The 23373-nt window shown below is 42.3% G+C and overlaps 1 protein-coding gene across 1 annotated transcript in view; it reads right to left on the bottom strand.

Moving 5' to 3' along the window:
• Window positions 1-4387: 4387 nt before the first annotated feature.
• rptor (regulatory associated protein of MTOR complex 1) overlaps window positions 4388-23373 on the bottom strand; it is a 184107-nt gene continuing 165121 nt past the window's right edge. Inside the window, exons 27-35 of the mRNA XM_022739982.1 lie at window positions 21720-21834; window positions 21459-21583; window positions 20262-20363; window positions 9218-9324; window positions 7503-7630; window positions 5985-6071; window positions 5739-5855; window positions 5266-5395; window positions 4388-4456 (exon numbers count right to left, since the gene is read on the bottom strand). Coding sequence (XP_022595703.1) covers window positions 4388-4456; window positions 5266-5395; window positions 5739-5855; window positions 5985-6071; window positions 7503-7630; window positions 9218-9324; window positions 20262-20363; window positions 21459-21583; window positions 21720-21834 — 980 coding nt within the window. The remainder of the gene's footprint in view (window positions 4457-5265; window positions 5396-5738; window positions 5856-5984; window positions 6072-7502; window positions 7631-9217; window positions 9325-20261; window positions 20364-21458; window positions 21584-21719; window positions 21835-23373) is intronic.

The following is a 23373-nucleotide window of genomic DNA, read 5'->3' as shown; positions in this document are numbered from 1 at the left end:
AATCTAGATGAAGCAGATGGATGTGTGTTGGGCGGGGACAGACACTGAGGTGGTGCTCTACCTCAGCCACTCAGTGGTCAGCCAGCGACGGTGGTTATCACCCCGAGCAGCCGTCGGCTTGGCTTAATTTGCCAGGAAGTGAGTGTTGTTTCCTCAGGATGTTCATGCCGCCCAGCTCTTTGCCGTTGTGAAATGTTCTCCTCTCTTCCCTGTGTATGTGTGTGTATGGAAGTCACAATAATACTGTACTGCTCAGGGTGCAGTAGTCAGGCCTTTGACCTCTGATCTTGGTTAGTAGCAGTGAGCAGGTAGAGAAAAGAACAAGACAAGGACAACAAAACATTCTCTGTGCAAAGCACATTTCCTGAAGTGAAGATCATGGATCAGTTCAACTGTTTTCACTGACAGAAATCTGAGCCTGGCTCTTACAGGACACAAGCAGGTGGAACTATCTTCACTGGTGCGCACACTTCCCATCATGACTTACATAGGTGTGGACCACTGGGGACAGTCACCTTTGACCTCAGTGGTTGGTCAGTCCCATACGCAAAGGTAATATATGTACATATATTGAATATCCAATGAATAAAAGTACATATAAAATCAAAACACATTGTAGAGGCAATCCTGTGATCCAAACTTGCCTTGAGTCTATGATGTGTGCAGTCAGACACGCTCCAGATTCCCGTCCAACCAAGGAAGCAAAGGGATCCGAAGGTATTTATAATATAAACAATATTTATTATGAAGACAAAGTATGTTCCATCACAACAGCCCCGAATATTCACTACAACTAGAAAATAAACAATACAAATTCTTCTTTAGATGAGATGATAATGTGCGTTCAAAAACTATATGGTGCCGCTCTACCTGAGCTCTGAAATGATGATATAGGAGTAAAGGGGAAACTTGAGAAAAAAGGGCGTAGACTCAGCCAAGATATTCGCCATATCATACCATTTCTATACTAAAATATATAATACAATCCATTTGTTAAGTGCAAAGTACAATCAAGTTAACAAACTGAATATCTTGGGGGGCAATAAAGATAACACTTGTACAATATCTTGACATGAAGAGTTTGGCTCCTACATATGTAAAAATTATTGAATAAGAAATGAATAAGAAACAGATACTAAATATATGCTTACAGCATTTATATGTTTGTTATTTTAATTACACTTGCATATATAAATCACATATATATACATATTTTCTGGTTAACATATATGCTATGTATTTCATATGCTATACATTTATATCTTCATATATCCACAGGATGTATATATGTGTATAATATAAGTTACATATATGGAAACATTGCTCTTGATATAGGGACATGTCATATATTACATTTCTGTATGATTCAATATAAAACCTAAATTGAATAAAATGATCTCTACCTAAACAAAATGAAAAGTGTTAAATATTAAACAGAAAATATATTTTGAATGTGAAATATGTAGAACTGTTCACTCTAATTTAATTCTGTTGTTGAGAGCATATGAATTTTTGACTTACAAAACAATAATAGTGTGCACTTCTGAAGATCAGTCCAAACTCAGGTGGTTGTTGATGTTTTTAAGGAAACAGTGCTTTATTGATTAAGCTTGAAAATTTAATGATTTAATTATTAATATTAAAATCATTATTTCTAATTCAGTTCACCCTAAAAAAAAAAACATAATCTAATATTCTGAAAAAAGGCCCTAATGAAACTCAAAAACTGACCAATATGAGGGTGTTCAGAGTTTTGATGGATGAAGCACATGTGAGACAGAGGCAGAATCCGGTGTTGTATTTGGTTTATTTCACTGATTTCATCTGCTGTCTTATAAACCATAGTCAGCAAAGCAATCTAAAGTCACAGAGACAAACCTGATTGTTTTCATTTTTCCTCTCTTACTACTTTGTTAAAGTCTCTTCTTTTTCTCCAGATCTAAAATCTTAAAACTCAAAGCAGGATACTTAGAGATGAATGTGTGTCTGAGCAAAGGCCCGACACCAAAATGTACTATTTCGGCTGAGCCAGTGAAGCCGTTGAGGCCTGCTAAACCACAGAGTGCTCAGTGATGGGAGTGATGGTGGGGAGCCGCTCACACAGACTGTATGGTGTGTGTGTGTGTGTGTGTGTGTGTGTGTGTGCTCCCAGTTCACTTTGAATCCATAAGTCCACTCCTGCGGGCAAAAGCAAAGCTCGGGACGTCTGATGCAGAGGGTGGGAGGGGCAGGAAAGAAAGGAGGGGGCGACTGTTGGGGTATGTTGGCGATGGAAAGGGGGCATGGCAGGAAAGACTTAAGTGCAGTGACTGATTGTGTGTGTGTGCTTGTGTGTGTGTGTGTGTGTGTGTGTGTGTGTGTGTGTGTGTGTGTGTGTGTGTGTGTGTGTGTGTGTGTGTGTGTGTGAGGGTAAGGCTGACCTCACTCTTTTTTCCTGCCACCATACTGAGGCCAAGGCAAACAAAATGCCAGCAGAATTAAAAACATAAAATTACAAAACAGAAAAGGGATTAAAAAAAGCTAAATAAGCGAAGCTGCAGCCCCAGAGAAGAGGCACGTCGACGGTGGTACTGCACAAAAAAAGAAAAAAAAAAACCTTCTAAAGAAGAGGGGCATCTTTACTGAACAGCACCACAATGACTTTTATGTCAACAGCAGCTGCTCGACAGCGGTCTGAGGTGGATCCTGACGTTACCTGTGTGAGATTTAGAACGCTGACTGAAACAGTGAGTGACACATTTTATGCCTCCATCTTTGTTAAAGAAAATCAAACCAAACCAAAATAAAAACTCAAAGATGGGAAAAAGGAAACCTCACTGAAGGTTTTGTGTCCAGACTGCGGGGTGGCAGGTGATTCTCGGTGTGACGAGTCACATTATCTAAACTTTCTCTAAACCTACAGTGCTGCATGCTCTGAGGGCGTCATGACTTTAAATAAGAAGTTCGCCCCTTAATGCGGTTAGGGTCAACTTCTACTTATGTGTTTCAGAAGCCAGGAAAAGATCGACCAGCACGGGACCAGTTTGTCTGTGTGACGTGGCGTCTTTTGGGGAGGATTTGGACGTGATTGGCAGAAGGTTTAGACAATCACAGGCAAGTCAATTTAATTGATATCTTTCCTGTCACTGCTGTGTTGAATATATTGGGTAAAATGGCCCCCATCTCGTACTCCAAGTATATAAAAAGAAACAAAGGCGTGTGTGTATTGCTGTAGTGTGGCACCTTGGTGCACTGCAGGTCAGGATTTTGACCATCTTAAGCTATTGATGACATGCTATGCTGCTATCACCTTCAAACTGAGGCTGACGTTTCTATTGGCAACGTCTGGGAGGAGCTTGAGGCTGAATCACGGTAGGTTTTATTGCTTTGCAGGGCAGGCAAGAAGGTACCGCAGACTCCCTGTAGGACTGGGTGCTTTGTTTCTATCAATCTAGATCTCCTCTCACTGTGCTAGATATAAGGGTATGCTTCATACTAGAGGCAATGGAGGTTTTCCCTTATTACAGGCGATAATTTAAAAAACAAATAAACCAACAAAAACACCCCTCTGAGCCACAACAACAGGCTGTGTGGAAAATATGATTATGTTTGGCACGCTGGGGTCAGGGAAGCAAGAAGGAGAGTTCTAGCATGAGAGCAGGCATCTTTTTGGGCATCAAGTCCAAGGCTATGAAGACCCACTGTGGGGCACAGCTGTGCTATAATCCATTTTAACACACGAACAAACACACACTCATCATGTCTGCCTGGTCGACGTGTCAGGCAAGAGTGAGCACAGTCCAGCATCTCTGGGCGCGTCCTTACAAATGTCTCACCGACGGTGCAGCAAAGTAGCAAAACTCTTGTGTCCTTTGGCTGGGAGTCGGCCATTAAAATGAACTGATAAACACACCAAGGTCCAGTGGAGGGCGAGTCCATGTTTCCTGCACCAGTGAGTGTGTTTTAACAGTGTGTGTTGTGTGTGTTGCCCTCTGGGAGACCCCTCTCTCGCCGTATCTGGTCTGGGTCACAGTTCGTTCAGGTAGTGATGCTCACTGTGCGGCGAGGAGGAGCCCTGGTGATCGGTGGGTACCACTTCTTTAGAAAAAGAACCTCTCTTCTGTATATGCTATTTAAATATACACACTCCTCCGCACAGCCAAGTCTACAATCATTAGCTTCATAATAAGAATATGATTAAACAATGAGAATAATAATAATAATAATATATATATATAGTCGTTCGTAGCAGTTTTTGTCAGCAGCCATCACTAGAACATTCAGGGTGGTAATTGCATATGTACAACAAAAAAGTCATTTACATCCCAGAACTTGAGGCTCAGGGTCAGAAGTCATATGTGGTGGTTTTGGTGGTGGGGAGGGGGGGGGGGGGATGAATGCTGGTGTGTTATCTGAGTCTCTTCTCGGCTGAATAGATGGACATGTAGTAGTCGTTGCTGCCTACTGCCAAGTGTGGCTGGAGGGAGACAGAGAGAGAAGACAGGTTACACAATCACAGCTTATTACATGAAATGTGATGTGTGTGTTCACGCACAAAAAACATGACAGAGGGGGAAGTCTAAAGTCTAGCAAACACAGTATGTTGAGAGCATCCTATTTAGAGGACAGTCCATGTTATGTTTCCCTCACAAATGTGGTAAAGCTTAAAAGCCCGCTAATGGAGCAATTTAGAGTTAGCTAATGCTAACTTCAGGGGCAGTGGGCTAAAGTAAAAGACAAGTTCCTGGCAGAGAAGCTAATGTGTTTGCTACATGGAATGCCAGGATAAAGTACAGTACATTGTTCATATCAAACTTTAAAAACAGTGTGCAGTCTTTCTACGGCTGTGTCTGTAGTTGTCAAACCTCTCAGAGTATCAAAGCTATTGGTCGAGACATTTATAGTATTCTCTTTAGAAACGCACTAGTGTAATCTTACTTGGTAATTTGCGTTTGCTAGCAACTAGCAAAATACAGCTACAACAGCTTGGATCATTAGCAGAGTGACGAGTGGATCCATGCTAAATATATATGCTAGCTGTTTATAATTTTCTCTAAGACTGACCTTTCAAACATGATATATGAACAGATATACTGTAGTTAACTAGTAATATTAAGATTCTTAAGACAGAACATGATACATTTTTAAAATATCATGCCTTATTATGAAATAAACTACAACTATTAAACTATAACATTTAGAGTTTTTCAGAAATGTTTGATAACCACAGGCCCACATATAAAACTGCATGAATTCTGTAGTAAAAAGTGATCAGTGTTTGTTTACCCAGTTAGGATGGAAGGCTAAACAGCTGATGGCCCCGATCCTTTGTCCCATGAAGCCGTCATAGTACTTAATGTTGCTGATCACATCGCCGTTTGCATTGTAGACCGCTATGAACTGGTTCATCGATCCACTGCAGGAGAAAACCGAGACAGAGATAGAAAGGAGGGAGTTGTGGCAGAGTGTGTAAATTAAATCACATGCTGTGTGTTCTGAATGGGATTTCTTTTGTGGTGAATTTTAACCTCATGGGTGGATGTCAGGGGTATTGTCAAGCTATATATTTTCCTGTCTGACTCATATGCAGATAAATAAATCATCTTCCGTAAGTCAGTTCAAAGGTTAACACAGAAAATCAATATCTCTGCTCTTATGAAGGACACATGGGGAAGAATACTGTGGGAGGATTTGATCTTAATATTAACAAAAGTTGACAATCCTTTTCTTGAGGCCTGCATCTACACAAACAAACTCACCAGGCGAACAGGTTAGCCTGTGGGTGGATGTCCAGCGCTGTTAACCCTTTCACCGTCTGCAGCACATTGATGGAGTCTGGTGTCCGCGGTTCAAAGAATCGCACGTCTCCGTTAACACTGGTGGAAAGCATCAAAGTCAGTAAGGGCAAAAAAAAAAAACCCCAAAAAAACCAACAAACAAACAGTACAAACTTTACAAACAGTAAGATTACAGAATGCATCTCAGAAGAAAGAGAAAGAGCGTACCTGACACTGATAATATGTCCATCTGTCTCCTTCTGTAGATGAGCTTTGACCACCCAGGCTCCGTGCTCCCTGTAGGTCATCACCCGACTGCAGAGACGAACAACAACACACAACAAATGTCAGTTCAGGTCACATTTCAGTGGAAGTACAGAGACTGCGAGACTGTGAACATCAACAACTACAGTTGGAGAACGTTAACGTTCACTCATATCTGTATAATATTCTCCCTCCATCCCTCCCTCCAACCCAATAAGTCAAAATATTATAACAATAACAAGAGCTGTCAGCTGTTTTGTAACACTAGCAGTGTATGCTGTCATGCTATGTTATGTTATAACACTCTCCTTGTCTTTGTCTTGCTTCACCAAATAAAAAAGATGTTTGTATAATATTGTGAAATAATGCAAAAGTGTAAAATGTAGACTGACGTCCAACTTCAGCTACTTGACAACAAATTCTGGTCTGTGTTACAATCCAGTCAAGCACTGTATGAACTGACATTAATCCACAATATATTCAGAACAAACATAAAAAACAACACATGAATATAATATTTAACTAGCAGTAACAGTGTCTGGTGGCGACCGAATTTATCTGAATGTGTTGAGTCTTCCTCCCATATGTGAGAGGGAGGTTATTGACAAAAAGACCCAGCAGAGTGTAAAATGCTAAAGCTGTCTCCCTGTGTTGTAACATGTAATATAGATGAGTAACCACTGGGTGGCACCATGTGATTATGACTGAAAAAAGCAATAACATCGTGATGAGGCTGAGATGACTTTAGTGCTGGAATAAAAACCCTGTGACCATCGCTGCAGAACTAAGCTGTACCTGAACTACCCACATCCTGTAGTGTTACTGTACAGTCTGACTACAGGTGTGACAGGAAGTGCACCTGACAAATAATTGAAGATTTGAATTTTTTTGCTCAACATAGAAGCTAAAGTAACAAAAAAAAGCATCTTATAATCTGCCGTGTCTGTTTGACATTTAAACCTTGAACAGTTCCTTCAGCATATTGTAAACATGACCTGTATGTGCCTGTCTACCAGTCCTGGACTAATCCTGGGGGGAGCAACATAGGGCTGAAAGATGTAACTCCATGCCTGAAGGGAGCTATTAAATTAGCTTTACTTAAAGATTTATGGGCCACTTCATGGTTTAACTGCTTTGTTTTCCCCCTTTGGGACTGAAATTAAAATAATGTTTAACCAACTGGGGGGTGATGCAGTGCCACCAGGGTCCATTAAAAGAGGTGCCAACCCCAAAGGAAGATTTACAGCATGCTATATATAATAAATATAGATTAGAGAAGTGAATAATGCAGGATTTTGTAGGAGTTAATGCCCACAGAAACTGCTGCGTGTGTTCTTGAATGTATTTCAATGATGGTGATACAGTAGAAAAGACTAGAAAAAAATGAGCTTGGAAATGAAATCACAAAGATCAGATTTAACCCCCTCTACGATCAGATACTGATACGGTCAGAGGTTGCATGCAGGACAGTGTGTGTGTTACCATTCATTAGGACCCATCCTCCTGTCGAAGACACGTACAGATCCGTCACCCAGGCCGGCAACGATGAGTGAACGCTGGGAGTCACAGGACAGACTGGTCACACAGCTGTCTGCTCCTGTCGGGATGTCCTGGTGGACACACACACACACACACACACACACACACACACACACATACAAATCCTTGTAAAGCAAGCAACCAAGGTAACACAGTCGTTACGCTAATTTCACGTTAAACCTTCTCTGACTCATCAATCATGAGCACTGTTGACTGTTAGCTCATTTGAAGTTAGACCGAGCATCAATATGCAGCCACAGGCGAGGCCGGGGCCATTTGTACTTGTATTAAGTCCATCCATCAAGACAATGATTAGCTCACCAAGGACCATTAGATGTGTAAAAACTGAGAAAAAAGAAAAAGAAGAAACTGCACTAATGGCTCTTGGCTTCGCCACAGATTTCCATTAGTTAACCAAAACATAGTTTACAGCACACTGCAGACACTCCGCTGAAACATCAAGAGTTCATAAACAGAAGCTCACAAACATTATTTATTTGTTCTTTTGTATCTCCACCATGTTATCTTCATTGTTTTTGATGAATACGATGACCATCTACAGATGATGGTCTGTCTAGTTCACTTTACTCTGAAATGTGACATCACCTTTTATCCCCAAATATACATATTCAGGATCCTGCTCCACTTTTAGTCCAATGTTAATTTACACGGAGGTTTGAAATGATCTTTGACACTTCTATTGAATATCTTTGTTGGCAAGAATTCCACTGTTATGTATTTATGTATTGTGTGAAGTTAATTCAGATCATGTTGAAGCTGCAGTGAAAAAGCACGATCAAACATCTGAGCATTTCTTCCCCGTGGAGCTAAACAGGCCATTAGTCCAGCTCAAAATTTAGTAGCATGTTAAAATGAGTTGCAACTTTATTATATGCCTCTACTCAGAAAATGTAACCTCTTATAACAACATTATTTCATGTTAAAATGTCCAACTTTTAGCACAAATAAACATGTTTACAGCCTGGTACAAAAAACAGTTTGGTCTCTTTAGCTAATTTCCTCCTTCATGACACCTGTACGAGGGGGGGGGGGGGGTTTTTATATAACTCATGTGTAATTGAGGGTGAGTCTCTTTGAGTGACAGGTGGGTGAGCAGCTCAGCACACGCCCTTCCTCTGTGCCCATTTTTGGATTAGCCCTGAGTTAGGCGGGGTCAGGCACTACCAAGATGTCGATTGCGGTGCAGCTCACTCTCAGCTTCAAAAGCTGTCACAAATCTATGATTTCATGGAGGCTACGTCCATCTTTATGTCCAGTCTATGATGTCGACACTGAAGTAGTGTAGGTGTCAATAAAGTTTACAGGTGGACTCCTTTGAAAATATGATAGAATATTTATTACCAAAAAAGAAATACATCAAACTTAAGGAAAGAAAAGTGACCAGAAGGATTTAAGAACTAGAAAGAAGGTAGACGGGAACATTTTGTCACCACCTACCAACAGTTCATTATCTTCAAACTTGCAAGTCTCTAAACTCCATTCCCTTATTTTTAGAAAATAAGATGTGAACAGAACACAATGATCTCTGGTGGGTAACAAACCTGCAAGGCCTGAATGCTGTATTTCTCGCCAGATGATAAATATTTACAAAATGTATCTGAGCAACAAAAATCAGACAGGTGCAGTGAAGACAGTACCTGGACCTTCATCTCCCTGTCAGTGTCCCAGATCCTGATGACTCTGACATCTCCAGACGTCATGAGGAGTCCCGTCTCCTGCTCCCAGTCCACAACCATACCTGCACCTACATCACGGGATGACAGATGGCAGTTACAACGCAGAGCACACACACAAACACGCATGCACACGTGTATACTCCATAAAACTTGCATAAGCTTTAAACCAGTGCTGTGTGTTATTATCAGACTCATACATCTGCACTGATGTCAGCTCATTCAAGCAAAACAAAACAGAAGGTGGCTTGTTATCACAATTAAAACTTAAAAAAAGCTTCAAAAGGTGCCAAATATCAGACACATGAGCATGAAACATTAAATTACTGAGAATAATTTGTGCACAATATATGAACAGCAGTTTTCATTTACTGTTTTTACACACAGCTAATTCAAATTATAAGTGAAACTGCACACAACACAGCTGTTAAACACACCGAGCATGTGTTGATCCCCCTGATACACAACACACACAATCTGGTGGAGGTTTCAGGAGGCTCTCGCTGCCACATGTAGCAAGTCAAATGAAAGATTAGTCCAACAGCTTCCTGCACCACTGCGCAGCTAATAAATATGCCACAAAGGACTGAGAGGGAACACAAAACCTCCTCTCCTGTAGAGACTGCGGGGGCAACAAGCAACAACTTTTCATGTCAGTTTATCAAGTTGCATATTTTTGAGAGAAGTTCCACATCCTTCAGTGTATAGACGCAGACTTCATACTGATGCAAGCGTAGTTTTGCATTTTGCATCCTTTCCCAACAAGACAACCACTGGGAGATGCAAACACTGACCCTGGAACTGAGCCTGTCAGCAGCTTCTGGCTCAGATGAGTCAAACGGCACTGGAGTGAGAAAGCGAGGAGGGAAGAAGCTGAAGACAGCGGGACTCTTCACGTGTTGGCAGTCATAGCAGGAATCAAGCGAGCGTACACTTGGCCTGCTGGCTCAGTGATGCCTGGCAGAGGCCTCTGGCTGCAGCCTAAAGGTCTCGCTGTGTTTCAAAGAAAGTGCTTGTCAGATTGTTGAACAGCGTCTGAACCCCCCCCCCCCACACACACACATTTCTCTGATATTAAAAAATTAGGGGGGGGTGAGAGGGCTGTGTCCAACAATTTTTGTAACTTTCTGAAACAAAGAAGCCAACTTCCACAGCAAAAAGGTGCAGAGGTGACAGAAGGCAGGTGTTTAATGTCTTTTTCAAGCATTCTTTTCTCATTCTTCTCTCTACTTCTGTCACTTGTTCCGTGTACTGTACAACAGCATGAATACCTTCCTTTATCCCACTTTGTATGATTCATCACGTCTCGCTGTCCTCTGTGCGTTAACGCTCTGAAGCGGGCGAGTGGCTGAGTAGTTAGCAAGAATTGTGTAAATAAGCGACGTATGACATTGTCCAGCAATTCGTGTGACTTTGTGCCAAGCAGCACTTTTTTGTGTGAAGCTGTAATCTTGGTGTGGCTGGGGTCACACAAAAGAGGGATCCCACAAATTATTGTAATAATCCTCCTGAACTTCCTGTCCCACTGCTGCATCACTTTCCTTTGTCAGTTTTTCATCAAATCACTGCAGAGGCTCCAGATTAAACTTCACCTGTATTTGCATAAAGTTTCCAAATTAAATAAATAAAACATTTAATGTTCGACTCTTTCTTTTTCTTTTCTTTTCTTTAATCGATGTCGCTGGTCATTCCCATCTTTCAGTGAGTCTTTACCGTCTGAAGGCAGGCGTGGAGCCTTTTGGAACAGATATGAACACTTCTGCCTTTAGATGTGATCAGATGACACTTTCAATCATACTGTGGCCTTAAAGTCCTTTTGGCTTAACTGGACCATGGCCGGCAGCTGGAGATCCACATTTACCTCATGCTCTTCTGTTAATGGAAGGGTTGTACGGTGGAGGAGAAAGAATAAAGGTGCAAGTAGGGACTCCAGAAATAAAAACACTCCATCTGTCTCTTAGAAGAATGCTTTTACCACGGATGCTGCAGAGACAGCATCCTTTTCTCTTCTCTTGAAACTCATCACACTGTGCCTCACTTCCTCCCTGTCCTCCTCCCTTTTTCTCTGTTAGTCACTTCCTCCTCCTGTTATTGATAACCATCTCTAGGTCATCTGCCTATGGGTTATACTTTCACTTCATTCTTTATCACTGCATTTTTTTCATCCTAATCGGCTCCGTTCACACAGTTTTGAAGAGGACGACATCACTGCTTAGCTCTTCTCTCGCCTTGAAGATCAACAGCGAACATGTGCATCACTTGTGATCCTTTCCCACTCTTCATCTCTCCATGTGCTTCCTTTGTGAGTCGTGACTTAGCTTGCTGTAACTTCCACAGAACCATCTGTGACAGAGCTTTGTACTTGGTTGTACTTGGCTCGGGTTGTCAGGAAAACCCAAGCCCCATGTGGCGGCTTCAAATCCTCTTCTGTGACGTCATCCGGCCCACTCAGGCGTTACATTATCACATTGCCGGCAGTGGGGGGTGGAGGGGGTGGGGTGTGTGTGTGTGGGGGGGGGTGGGGCACAGGGAAAAATCACTTCACAGGACTCTGCTCAGTCAGCGACGCGTTCACAGTCGCATGCGAGCACGCTTGATGCTGGCTCATTTCACAGACTGTGAGAAGAGACGAGGCATTCCCTTTGAAGCTGGCAGCTCAGCGATGAGGAAATCTGGGTTACAATGAGGAGGCGGAGAATGGAATATTCCCCAACACACTAAAGCTGGTGCATTTCCTCTAAAATAAGCAACACACATGCCAAGAAACCCTAAGAATTTAGCTTTATTCCCCCTTATGCATCATTAGTTTTCTCTGTGTCCTCCCATGATGATAAATCCACTTGGGATACAACACAATGTGAATGAGGGAAGATCCCCAGGAGACACGACCAGCTGCAGCCGAACTGTCTCTGCATCTTGGTTTCTATCTCAACCATGGATGGCTTCATCTTCCAAGTTATTCTTCTCCTTGCCTGGCTCACATTGCTACTGTTTTCATCCACTTGTCGGTTTCATCAGCATCATTTCCGGCGGCAAAAGGCAACTGTTGTCAATTAACCCACGGCACTCCACCTCCCCAGCACTAAACAACAGATACCGGAGCATTTAGCAGCACTAGAGCCAGGTATTTCAGCCAAGGGGTCGGTGGAGACCGAAACAGACCTGGAAGGGGAGCGAATACTGGACTTACATTCATCAGGTGACCAGAAACATGACTCAAAATGAAAGCTAATGTTGTTCTGCATTTACTAGATGTGTAAATAAGCAACTGTTTGCTAACAAATTTGCTCTATCAACTTAAAGGTGATGATACGCGGGCTCTCACTGCACTGTCCGAATGAAGGCAAAAATGCCCCTCCCACCCAAAAAGAAAAAAAAAGGTGAAGCTACACTGTATTCACAACTTGTTTTTGTCCCAGGTTTAACTCAATTTACAAGAATAAGACCTAAAAAGTCAGTCGAATTAATATAAGTAGGAAGTAGAATTAATGTGTCATTTGATACTGTGTTATAGCGGTACATGTTTTTTCCATTATTTTAGCACAAACTAGTTGAAACGCATTAAGCTCAGGGTCCTTGGAGTTCTGAGTTCAAACAGCTACCTGCTTTGTCTGACTGACAATCAGTCCATCTCATTTCTCTGTGCATCTCTTCCATTATCCCTCCCTGGCTCTCCATCCAGGTGCCCACCTAATCTCTCTTACCTCAGTCTCACTTCATCCAAGATCTTTCCCCTCATTATCTCCTCTTCAGGCGACCAAATCCTCCTGACTCTAATCAAAAAAGTTTCCTAGGAATTCAGGGGGTCAGAGCTCACCGATGTACAACCTCAAACCTGACCCATCAGATCTGTCTCCGGTGGTCAACACTGAGCCGCCCAAAATGGGAGAAAATTCAGCCCTTTAGAGGGAACCTATGTGGGCCTGAGCGGGTCTCAGTAACCCACACAGAAATCAATATGGACATCGAGAACAGAGACGTGAGAAAGAAGAGCAGGAGCAAAGGAGTGTGGGCAATGTTTCCTCAGCTGTAAATCTAACCACCTTACAGAGGTGGAAACGTACATAGCTTCACTGTCTCTTGCCCCCTCTGCTTCAAATCAAGCATTCTCCCCAATGATGATATCAAACATGGTAATGATATTGTTAGCAGAACTTCAGCAAGGGGAAAACAACTAGATTTAACACTAACAGCCGTTGTACCAGAGTGCTGAGGCAATCCCTAATTTGTGATCTATCTATCTTTTCCTTTGCATAAATATCTTCGTTTCATCCTGCTCTTTTCTCTCTGAAGACGCCGCCTTCCTCTCCATTCTCATGCTGCACCATTATCTCCACTGATGGACTAGCTCTCCCACACACTGCAGCTCATTAAACTAGTGCCTCGGCCTTCCCTCAGCATTTTTCCCTCTCTTCCATTCATCCTGTTTGCTTTGAAAAGGTCCTCCAGGATTCCAGTAATAAACCTTCCCCAGGATTACCGGGGACTTACCCGGCATGCGTGTTTCTCTAATAGACGATGACGTTATCTCTGGGAGAGCTCTGACTGGCAGGGAGACTTCCCTGCCATGGCATTTGTCTAACCTTTGGAGGCCGAGGCCTGGCATTCAGGGAGGTGAAAAGCTTTGACCTGTCTGGTTGACAGAGACCTTGTGAAATGAGGTGTAACCTACATGACATTAGCACTTGCTGACCTGATTATTATGGACAGGAGACTAACATTAATTTCCCAAAATCATCTTACATAATTCACAACAAGGGACACCGTTAGCTGTTGGAAATGAAAACACTTTGGGCGAAAACACATTCAAACTTGGAGGAGAAGCTCCATACCCACCTAGTAGCTACTGTCAAACCTGAGACCAAAACTATTTTTTCCCTTCTTTTTAAGTTGCATTTGAGAATAATCCAACCTACCAAAGCCCAAAGCTTTACACAGAAAAACTTCACAACCTAACACAGGACCAGCTGCTGGGACCCACTGTGTTTGGGTCGGGCTGCTCAACTCTAAACTCCTGGTTTCAGAGAGACGACATTCCAGCAAAGGCTGCAAACAAAAGAAGTGAGTCTGCCTTGGGGCGTCATGTCTCATTTTCCTAAAACTTCCAAGAGTGTCTCTCTCCAACTCTTCACAAAGTCCCTGGTCCTGGTTTTAGCGAGCTTCCAGAGCCCCGGTGTTAACAAGTCACCAGGGAGTGCAGGCGAATGTAGAGCAGAACACAGCGTCTGCCTCCCTGAAGCCAAAGACGACAGGGCTGCCCTACTTTATTTATGCGGCCACAAGAAAAGGGACGAAGGGAAAAAGATAACATAGGAATAACAACTGAAAAACTGCAGGGGTAGGAATGAGAAGGGGGGGGAGTATAAATGGGGAGGGGAGAGGGGCGTTATTAGTGCTATGTGGATCAGAATTTGATTAGATCGACTCTTAATCTAATCTGCAGAGATGTGAATTCTGTGTGCTTCACTACCTCCGACTCCTGAACAAACGCTGATGAAAACTCCAGCCTGGGTTTTCCCACTTTTACCTAGTAACCACCTCCGTCTTATTTTTTTCCCAAATCTCTCCCCCCAGTGACACCCATTGCATACTAATGCAGCCGCAGTAGCCGCAGGAATAGTTTCTCCAGTCTGTGCCAGCCACAGTTCCCTCATTTCACTGGTTCCTCTGGAGTTTAACAGGCTGATCCCTCCGGCGAGACGGACTGGGTGGCTCTGCGCTATTAAAATCACACAGCACCAACTCCCTCCCAATTAAACACTGACACCTTTGGGACTGGCTTAAATTAGTGGGGTTTTTTTTAATACATGAGAGAAGCCATTTTGAGGTGAGGCTGAGTAATGGGGACAGTGCCTGTTTGGAGAGACAACTACTTTCTCCTTTAAATAAGCATCTCTTTTTTTGTATGTGGCTTTCAGTCTAATACCCAAGTGCAAATTTTTTCTGTAATTAACAGTTTAATAAGCCCCTCCCCCAAGCAGTGATTGTCCAATTGTAGCTTAGCAATTGTAACAAGGCATGTCAGGCCTGTCATGGTTTGGATTTGTAAACATGTTGAAGTGATGTAAATGGTTTGGTGGGTGATTTTTTTAAAAAGTCTTCCATAAACCATAAAGACAAGTTGCAAAGTGTAAGGAATTGATTAAACAGTGAGTTTACCTGCTCTAATGTAAGCTGCAACAAGTCTGGCTAACTAGCTTACTACCAGTAACAGTAACTGAATCATACTTCCCACATCAGTTTGTGGGGTTACAGGTAGCACAAAAAAAGCCATACTTGTACTACTACTAACTAGCTCTGCACTGCAATACAAGCACAATACTGCACCATTAACCTGTGAGGATGCTGACCTTTTGCCCGGGACATTCAGATTTAGCCTTTAGCCTGACTTTTACCCTGACAACATGGAGGCTGCCATTAAGTTATTGTTAATGATGCTTTTACAGGGTTTCCATTTTAAAATGAGTCACCTGGAAATACCAGGAAGTCATCTGGAGCGAATTGTCAAATGACTCATGGAGCCGATGTTAGCTTAATTAGCTTGTGATAAATGAGCTGCTGCAACAGTTATCATTTCAGCTGACAAATCCACAGCTACGGACTACAAATAAGAATCCTGCTTTTGTATGCCACTTCCTGAAATTAAGGATGCATCGTTTTAAAAATTAAGAAGTTTTGCATTCATAATCACTGTAAACTGCACATGTTGTGCTAGGACTGAAAGCCGGACAGGCATAACAACAGTTAGTAAAGAAGCACAGCTTAGCAACTTATTTTTATAAGAGCTGTGTGTCCAACTTGTTGAAGATGGCATGTTAGACACATCATTCCTACTTTTTTCCTTCCTTCTGACCTTTGGGATGGAGTGATGGAGCATCACCAGACAGATGAATGGATGAGAGATGGCAGTGGTGAGGGGAATAAAAGAAAACAAAAAAGAGGCTCGCTGCCAGCTGTTTAGTGCAGTACCTTTGCTCTGGGAGTGAGGGAGTAGAGAAGAGAATGGCGACACTCACCTCCTTGCTTACTCCTGTCAAGATAGATGGAAACCCTTCTGGCCAGACCTGCGAGCAGGAGGTGGGGGGCAAATGGAAGATAGGGGAGGAGGAGGAGGGAAGAGAGCAGGAATGCAACAAAGCAAGCAACAAATTAGCAAGGACCCCTGTGCATGCAAACCCACATGTTCACACACTTAAAAAGTATGAATTCATGAGTATACTCCACATGCATTCAAACAGCAGAGGGGTGAACAAGGCTGCTGTTTCCCAAATGACTAACAGTTATATTCTGGGATCAAAGAATGAAAGGAGAGAGACTGAGGCGTGAGCTGAGCTGCTGCCTCTGCATTATGAACAGGGGCTGGGGAAGCTACACAGGGTCCCCAACCTCCAAGCCTGTAGGACACAGAATCCCAAATCCCTTCACAACATGGCAAAAAGCAGGCAGGGTGGAGCTGCTGCTGCACTAGAGAAGATGTGTGCGGCTAATAAATCAATTCATTTAATTACACCAAATAACGGGTCAGTGCAGGATGTGTTGTTGTGGAGCTGTACATCATGTGGCAAACTGCTTACTGCCTTGTTCAGCCTCGCTCTTGAGGGGGAACAAACACAAAACAATATCAAAGACCCAGCAAAGTAACAAGAAGCCAGACAAGGTCTGCAGAGATGGTTCACTGATGAAAAACAGCACACAAGCATGTTATTGGACGACAGGGACGGGATGAGGGAAGACAGGTTGTGCAGGTGTGTGTGTCTGTGTCTGAGCTTGTGTGTCTGCTGGCATCTCCTTGAGAAACGTTCACAATCCTGTAACAACTGCCTTTAGAGGCAGAGGAGCTTTTTGCCAGCACAAAGACAGACTTGTGTAATATTTCACTGAGTTTTACATTATTAATGCAGCTGAGGCAATGCTAAAAATCTGAAAAATTCAAAACACAAACATATAATTATTGTACTCCATCTGAAAGGCATTCCAAGTAATGGTAATAACACTAAACTGATTACTGAGCCAGGAGGGGTGGGGGTAAGTGTGAATGCAATAGGAAAAACTGAGCGTGTGTGTGTTTGTGTGTATGTGTGTAAGTGTGTGTGTGTGTGTGTGTGTGTGTGTGTGTGTGTGTGTGATTGCAGATGTTTTTGAAGTTTTCTGCCAAGTTTAAAAAAAAAAAATATCTGAACACCATTAGTTGAAGCTGGACTCTTCAGTAAAACTTTTTCTTGGAAAGATGTCAGTCGAGTGGCAGTTTATATTAAAATTGATGCCTCGGCTCTCATCTGACTGAAGCACTGAATGAAGTTACACAGCGACTGTCACGAACCAAACATCCAGGATAACAAGCACACCATTAAATGTTAAAGTCTTAGTGAAAACAAGGCTTTGGCTCACTGTGGGAGAATCCTCCGCAGAGGAAGAGTCTCTCAGCGCTATTTTTGTTGAGAGAGTCACACAGACAGTGATGGTAGTTAACTGTGTCACCTCTCTGTGGGTCCCCACAGGGCTCTGGTGACTCTGTGGCTTTGTAATGATGGAGACACATATGTGCACACCGCATGTGGTCCATACCTCTGCATAGATATCCAGTCAGCCAGTGAGCCAGCCAGCCAGCCTGACAGCTTGGCTCTAGTTTCTACCAATTATACAAATATGTGTCTTATTGTATGTGAGACATGCTCTAAAACTGCTATCTGGAAGTTGTCCACCCACACAAAACTTATTGTGCTCATGCCAATACGCAAGGTCACAGATCATTTTAAAACTTTTTCAAAACAGACAAAAGAGCACTAGTTAATTATTGCATTTTCTGAATAGGTAATTAAGCACTCGGAGAAACATGCAATCTCTCCTACAGCTGTCACAGTTTCTCCAAAAACTTCCCTGTCCCAGAAAAGACGGCTGAGAAATGCTCGAGGCAAAAAATGTGGAGCAGTGGAGAGAGTTAAGAGAGAGAGAGGGAGTGGGCAACCCTGCACAACACAGAAGTGGGTGGGTGTCTCTGACAAGTGTGTGCTGTAGGTGTCAGGCCTGGTTCAAATATTTGCAAATAACTCTGCCTCACAAATTATGGAAGTGTGTCAACGCATGAGGTAAACACTGCAGAGAATCCACCGGTGTCCACAGTCTGAGTCTAAAATGATCAATGATATTACCTCAAGACAAGCAAAGAATGAGTAATAACCTGTTGCAGCTCATGATTCATTTTGTGGTCTTGAATAAAGTGACTGTGTGTGGGCCTCCCAACAGGTTAGACTCGCCTCCAACTTTGTCAGATATGACAGGTGTGTGACAGATATGGCAGATGTGACAGTATAGGACAGGTGGGGTTGGTAACAGGCTTTAAATTAGCATGAAACTTGCTGTGAGTGATGGAACTAAACTCAGACTCGGGATTCAAAACCTGTCGCCACTGTGGCAGAAACAACCTGCAGCAGGTTGGAAGCTGTCTTGAACTCTGGCTTCATTTTTCATTTTATTCCATCGGGTCAAATCAGTTAATGTTAGGATAGAGTGTCACATACTCTGCTGGACTTAATGGTGTAGTGGTCTGGCCTGTGTGTGCTCATACATACTGACCTGCTTTTTTTTTTGACAACCCACTGTGTGCTGCCACTGGAATCTGACATGCCGTATTCAGTAATCAGAGTAGCTCTCTGGTTGGTCGGCAGAGGTTCAACATCTGCTACTTTCAATTGTTTTGACAATTTTTTTCTTCACAAAAAACTTCAGGATGAATACACCTTTATATAAAGTAGCTCACTTCTATGGTAATTAAGACATATGCTGTGCTTTTGCAGTCAGTGAGCGTTACAGTTTGGCTGAGTCTGATAGGGTTGGTGGGCTCTTCCAGTAACTTTGTGGCTATTGTCCCATGGGTTGAAGTTTCTGCTTTCATTCAGTGATTAAATTCTGACTTTCAAATCAACTACGTACAAATAGGTTTCTTTCTTTCAAAAATATTGATACATGATTTAATTTTCAACACTGCAAAAATAATAATAAAATAATAATAAAAAATAATAAAAATACTCCCTTACTCAGTTTAATCCATTAAGGGTTTTTTCATAAGTCCAAACGCAACTGTCTTATTATCATCTATTTAAGTCAGAAAGAGCTGAGCGGAGGTGCGGTTGTGCATGGGAATACTGTAATTCAGCTTTTTGATGGCAAGATAAAGTAAAATAAAAAATAAAAATATTCAAAATATAGCAAACACTTCAACTGATATCAGCTTTTCCTTTAATTTAATTATTTTAAGCTTTTCATTTTTTTTTGTAGGTAGCTGACACATGTTTTGTTGCTGATGCCGTCCACAGCAGCACACCGCTCAGCTTCCGTGCAGGTATCTCCGGCTGCTTCTCCAAACTGAGAGCGCATCTGAATCTACTCCAGGTAACACACTAACTGTAGATAAGTGGCTAATGATTGCTTTTTGTCAGTGAACTTTAGGTTTCTAATTCTATTGTGGCTGATATTTAACTAACTTTATGACTTTTTCTCCTTGCGCTAATGTTTGGCTACTTTTTAGAGTTATGCTGTAATTGTCAACTTGGTTAGCTAAGGTTACAAAGGCTTTAGGTCAAATAGACTTTAAAGTAACGACATTTACAAACAAGATGTTTAAGAACTCGTCTCAGAACTAAATACCAAAGCTAAGTCTAGATTTTTACCAGATAAAGTTTCAGACCGTTTACCAAAACACCCATTCAGTACTAAAGGCTCAAATGGTCCAAAAAGCTGCTGCAGTTAAAAGTCGTAGGACTGAAAACTGGATAGTTCAGCAAAAGCACTGGGAAACAAGAAAATGCAGCCAACTCCCGTCCTACCTGGTTGTTCTGTGGGTGGGGAGGTGAGGGGAATACAAGTGGGATGGGGTGGACAGTGGGGCAGTCAGCGAGTTATTACAAGGTATTACAAGGATTGCTGTGAACCGTGGGAGTATGGGTGGGTGGGGGGGCACATAGTAATATAGAGCATTGATCTTTACTGTGAGCGCTGGCAGAGGGCTGACCTCGGGTAGTGGGCAGCATGTCGGAGAGACCCTGCCACGCCGTCACCATCTCCGGGTTCTTCTGGTCAGCGAAGTTCTTCCAGATACGTAACGCTCCATCATCTGGAAAGAGGCGAAGAGGTGGTGGATGGAGGCAGACAGATACAGAGAAGGAAGGAAAGAGCGAGAGTCAGGAAAGTAAAGTGGATAAAAAGATAGAGCGAGGAGCAAAGGCTAACGCCAGGAGGAGGTGCAGCGCACAGACCCAACACTCGTTTGTATTCATAATGGATTTGGAGGCGCATGTTGATGTGATGAAAACCTTGAACTCCAACTCTTTAAAAACATGAAACACACATGTGACTTGACCATGAACACACACATACACACACTCACGTAGAGCGTAGAGCAGCATCTCTGCCTGAAAACGTTTCGTCAGTGAGAAACAAAACGAAGCAGGAGTTTCTAAGCCTGAAAACCTCTGTCTGAACAGTGTAGCTGACACCGAGCTAAGACACCGAGCTAAAGATAAAACATGTCCGTGCACTCTTATGAGGAAGCCATTACAATCCATAAAAGTCTCCACTTGATTTACATTCAGTGTTTTACTTTTCTTTTTTTTTTTTTTTAATGGTGTATATTTTTTATAGCTACTTTCTTCCTTGATATCCTTCAGAGCACGCCTGATGGAGAGAAGCTGAATAAGTGCACATTATATTTTGATGAGATGGAATTTAAATGTATTAATTCCTGAGCTTTTATCAAGGTTTCAGGAGGTGTGCGATGAAATACAGCGTTCATTCTCAGTTCAATGTAACAACGACAACACAAAATAAATGTGTCTCTGTGCAGGTTTTAATGCAGAGTTGTTTCCTACACTTCCTCTGTGTTATGAAGATAAAGCCATGGAGGGTAATTGCTTTGTTCTTTTGATGAATGATGATGAATACACATGAGTGTTTTGTGTGTGTGTGTGTGTGTGTGTGTGTTTGTTTGTGGGGGTAAGAGTCAAGTGTTTAAGGCTTGTTGCTGCTACAAATGAGTCTCTTTGTGATTTCCACTGTGGTGGTGGGCGTGAACATTTGAGCTGCTCACTAAAAGAAAACTGCACTCTTTCACTAACTTGAGTTTTTACTCTGTGTATCACTGCCTGCTCTTGACTTTTCCATGTAAGTGTGTGTGTGTGTGTGTGTGTGTGTGTGTTTGTGTGTTTCAAACCTGTGGCAGTGAGCAGTAACGAACAGTCATGTCCGTTCAAGTACTCCATAGCTGTGATGCGAGTGTAACGAGGGTTTCCGTTGTAGAAGTAGTCCAGTCTCTCGCCCTTCTCCCAGTCCCAGAAACTACAGCAGACATACAAACATATTTCATTTACATTTAAAACCATTGGATGTGAAACTGATTCATTTACGTAATGGTCCCCTTGATATAAAACTGATTTTCTTTTTCAGCCTTGAGTGTGTGTTATGTGTCCCTGACCAGATGCTGTCCTTGTCGGCCACGGCAATGCAGGTGTTGAAAGGGTGGAACTTCACAACAGACGGTACTCCAGGGTTACGGTTGATGAATATTTGATCATCCAGACGGGAAACACCTGTAATGGCGGAGGGGCCAGAACGACAGCGATTGTAAAAAAAATTGCCATGTGATAGACATGCACACTGAAAGAAGGTCTCAGTATCTCCTGCTTACTCCTGCTTTTGTATGTTACCAAGCTGCCTGCTAGTGATCAAAATGGAAGCATTAATACTGCAAACCCAGTTTCATGACTTAACCTGCAGCTGCATGTATAGTTATGTCCAAGAACACTGAAGATGCTGCTCAGGGGGTGTTAGCACTTCTGGTTCCCTTGTCCTGAAGTTTAAGTTTTGAATGGGCTTTAGATTGGATGGCTGAAAAGGGTTAAAACCAGCTCAAGACATTTTCACATTTTTATTCTACAACATAAAATACATCAGTAAATACCCCAGTCGTGATTTTTTTTAAAGCTTTTACGTCTCTTAAAAAAAGGTTGGTTACTAACAAGTGTCTGAGTGAGACTGCAGAGGTTGTCCAAGACATTAAACGTCATCACGTTGAACATGAAAACTGTTCTACTCAGCCCATGTTAAAATCCCACTGGCTTTTTGTCGAGGGAACCAGGGTGACGGTAACTTCCAGGTCAACTGGCTATTTATAGTGAATGTGTGTTAATTATGTTGTTGGTTATTGCCTTAAATACTTTAATCATCTCCAGTTCAGATCTCAGTACTGCTCTCATCATGATGTAACATTAACATGATGTGTGCTCGTCTCTCAGTGCTTTCTGACTTCCAAAACCCTGTCTGGTAGAGAGCCAACTGGTTCCTACTGAAAACATGAAGCTTTAAAAATGGGTCACAAATATATAGTTTACTTAATAATTTCCTAAAATATCTGGACAGGAGGAGGACCAGGAGGAAATAGTTGGTTTCTTGGGGACTATTTTCAGCAGTGGATTAATACACATTTGTTGTTCTACTGAGTTTCCAGAGGCTGGATGCAGGATGATGTATGTGTGATTCAGTCAAAATAACGATGTGTGTGTTCATTGATGTGTTTTTAATGAGGTTTATAGCACAGAGGAATAATATATGTCAGGCTTTGGCTACACAGGCAATGACTGTAATGTTATTGCTGTTTTTGGTTTGTTAACAGTAATAAAACATGAGCACCGCCTCGTACATGAAAACCTGAAAACTTGTTTGATATTATTAGAGGGTCTGGACGCAGAATTCTCCAAAGCAACATAAAATCTATCTCCCAGCATTAACAGCAAAGGCCGTACTCCTGCTGAAACTCAGTCTATACATGTGCATGCTTACTTCAGAAAGGCCTACTTTACAATGATGACATTCTTAAATACACTGTCTGTAATTTGCTGTTACAAATATATTTCCTAAATCAAGACGAAGCCAGATAATGTCAGTGGGGAAACCGGCTTAATCCGTGGCTGCAAATATGACAGGAAAGAACAAAGGAAAGAACACAACAGAAATGAATAAAAAGGCATCTATAACACGCTTTTAAAACTGGAATGAATGACGGATTGTGTGAGCTTCACAGCCTTGCCAGGGTGTTGTTAAAAAAGAAAAAGGAAGTGAACATTTGACAC

Source organism: Seriola dumerili, unplaced genomic scaffold (assembly GCF_002260705.1).
Source record: "Seriola dumerili isolate Sdu_G_001 unplaced genomic scaffold, Sdu_1.0 BDQW01000050.1, whole genome shotgun sequence".
In the NCBI taxonomy this organism is placed as follows: domain Eukaryota; kingdom Metazoa; phylum Chordata; class Actinopteri; order Carangiformes; family Carangidae; genus Seriola; species Seriola dumerili.
Note: the sequence above shows the minus strand (reverse complement) of the source record. Positions and strands in the feature narration are given on the sequence as shown.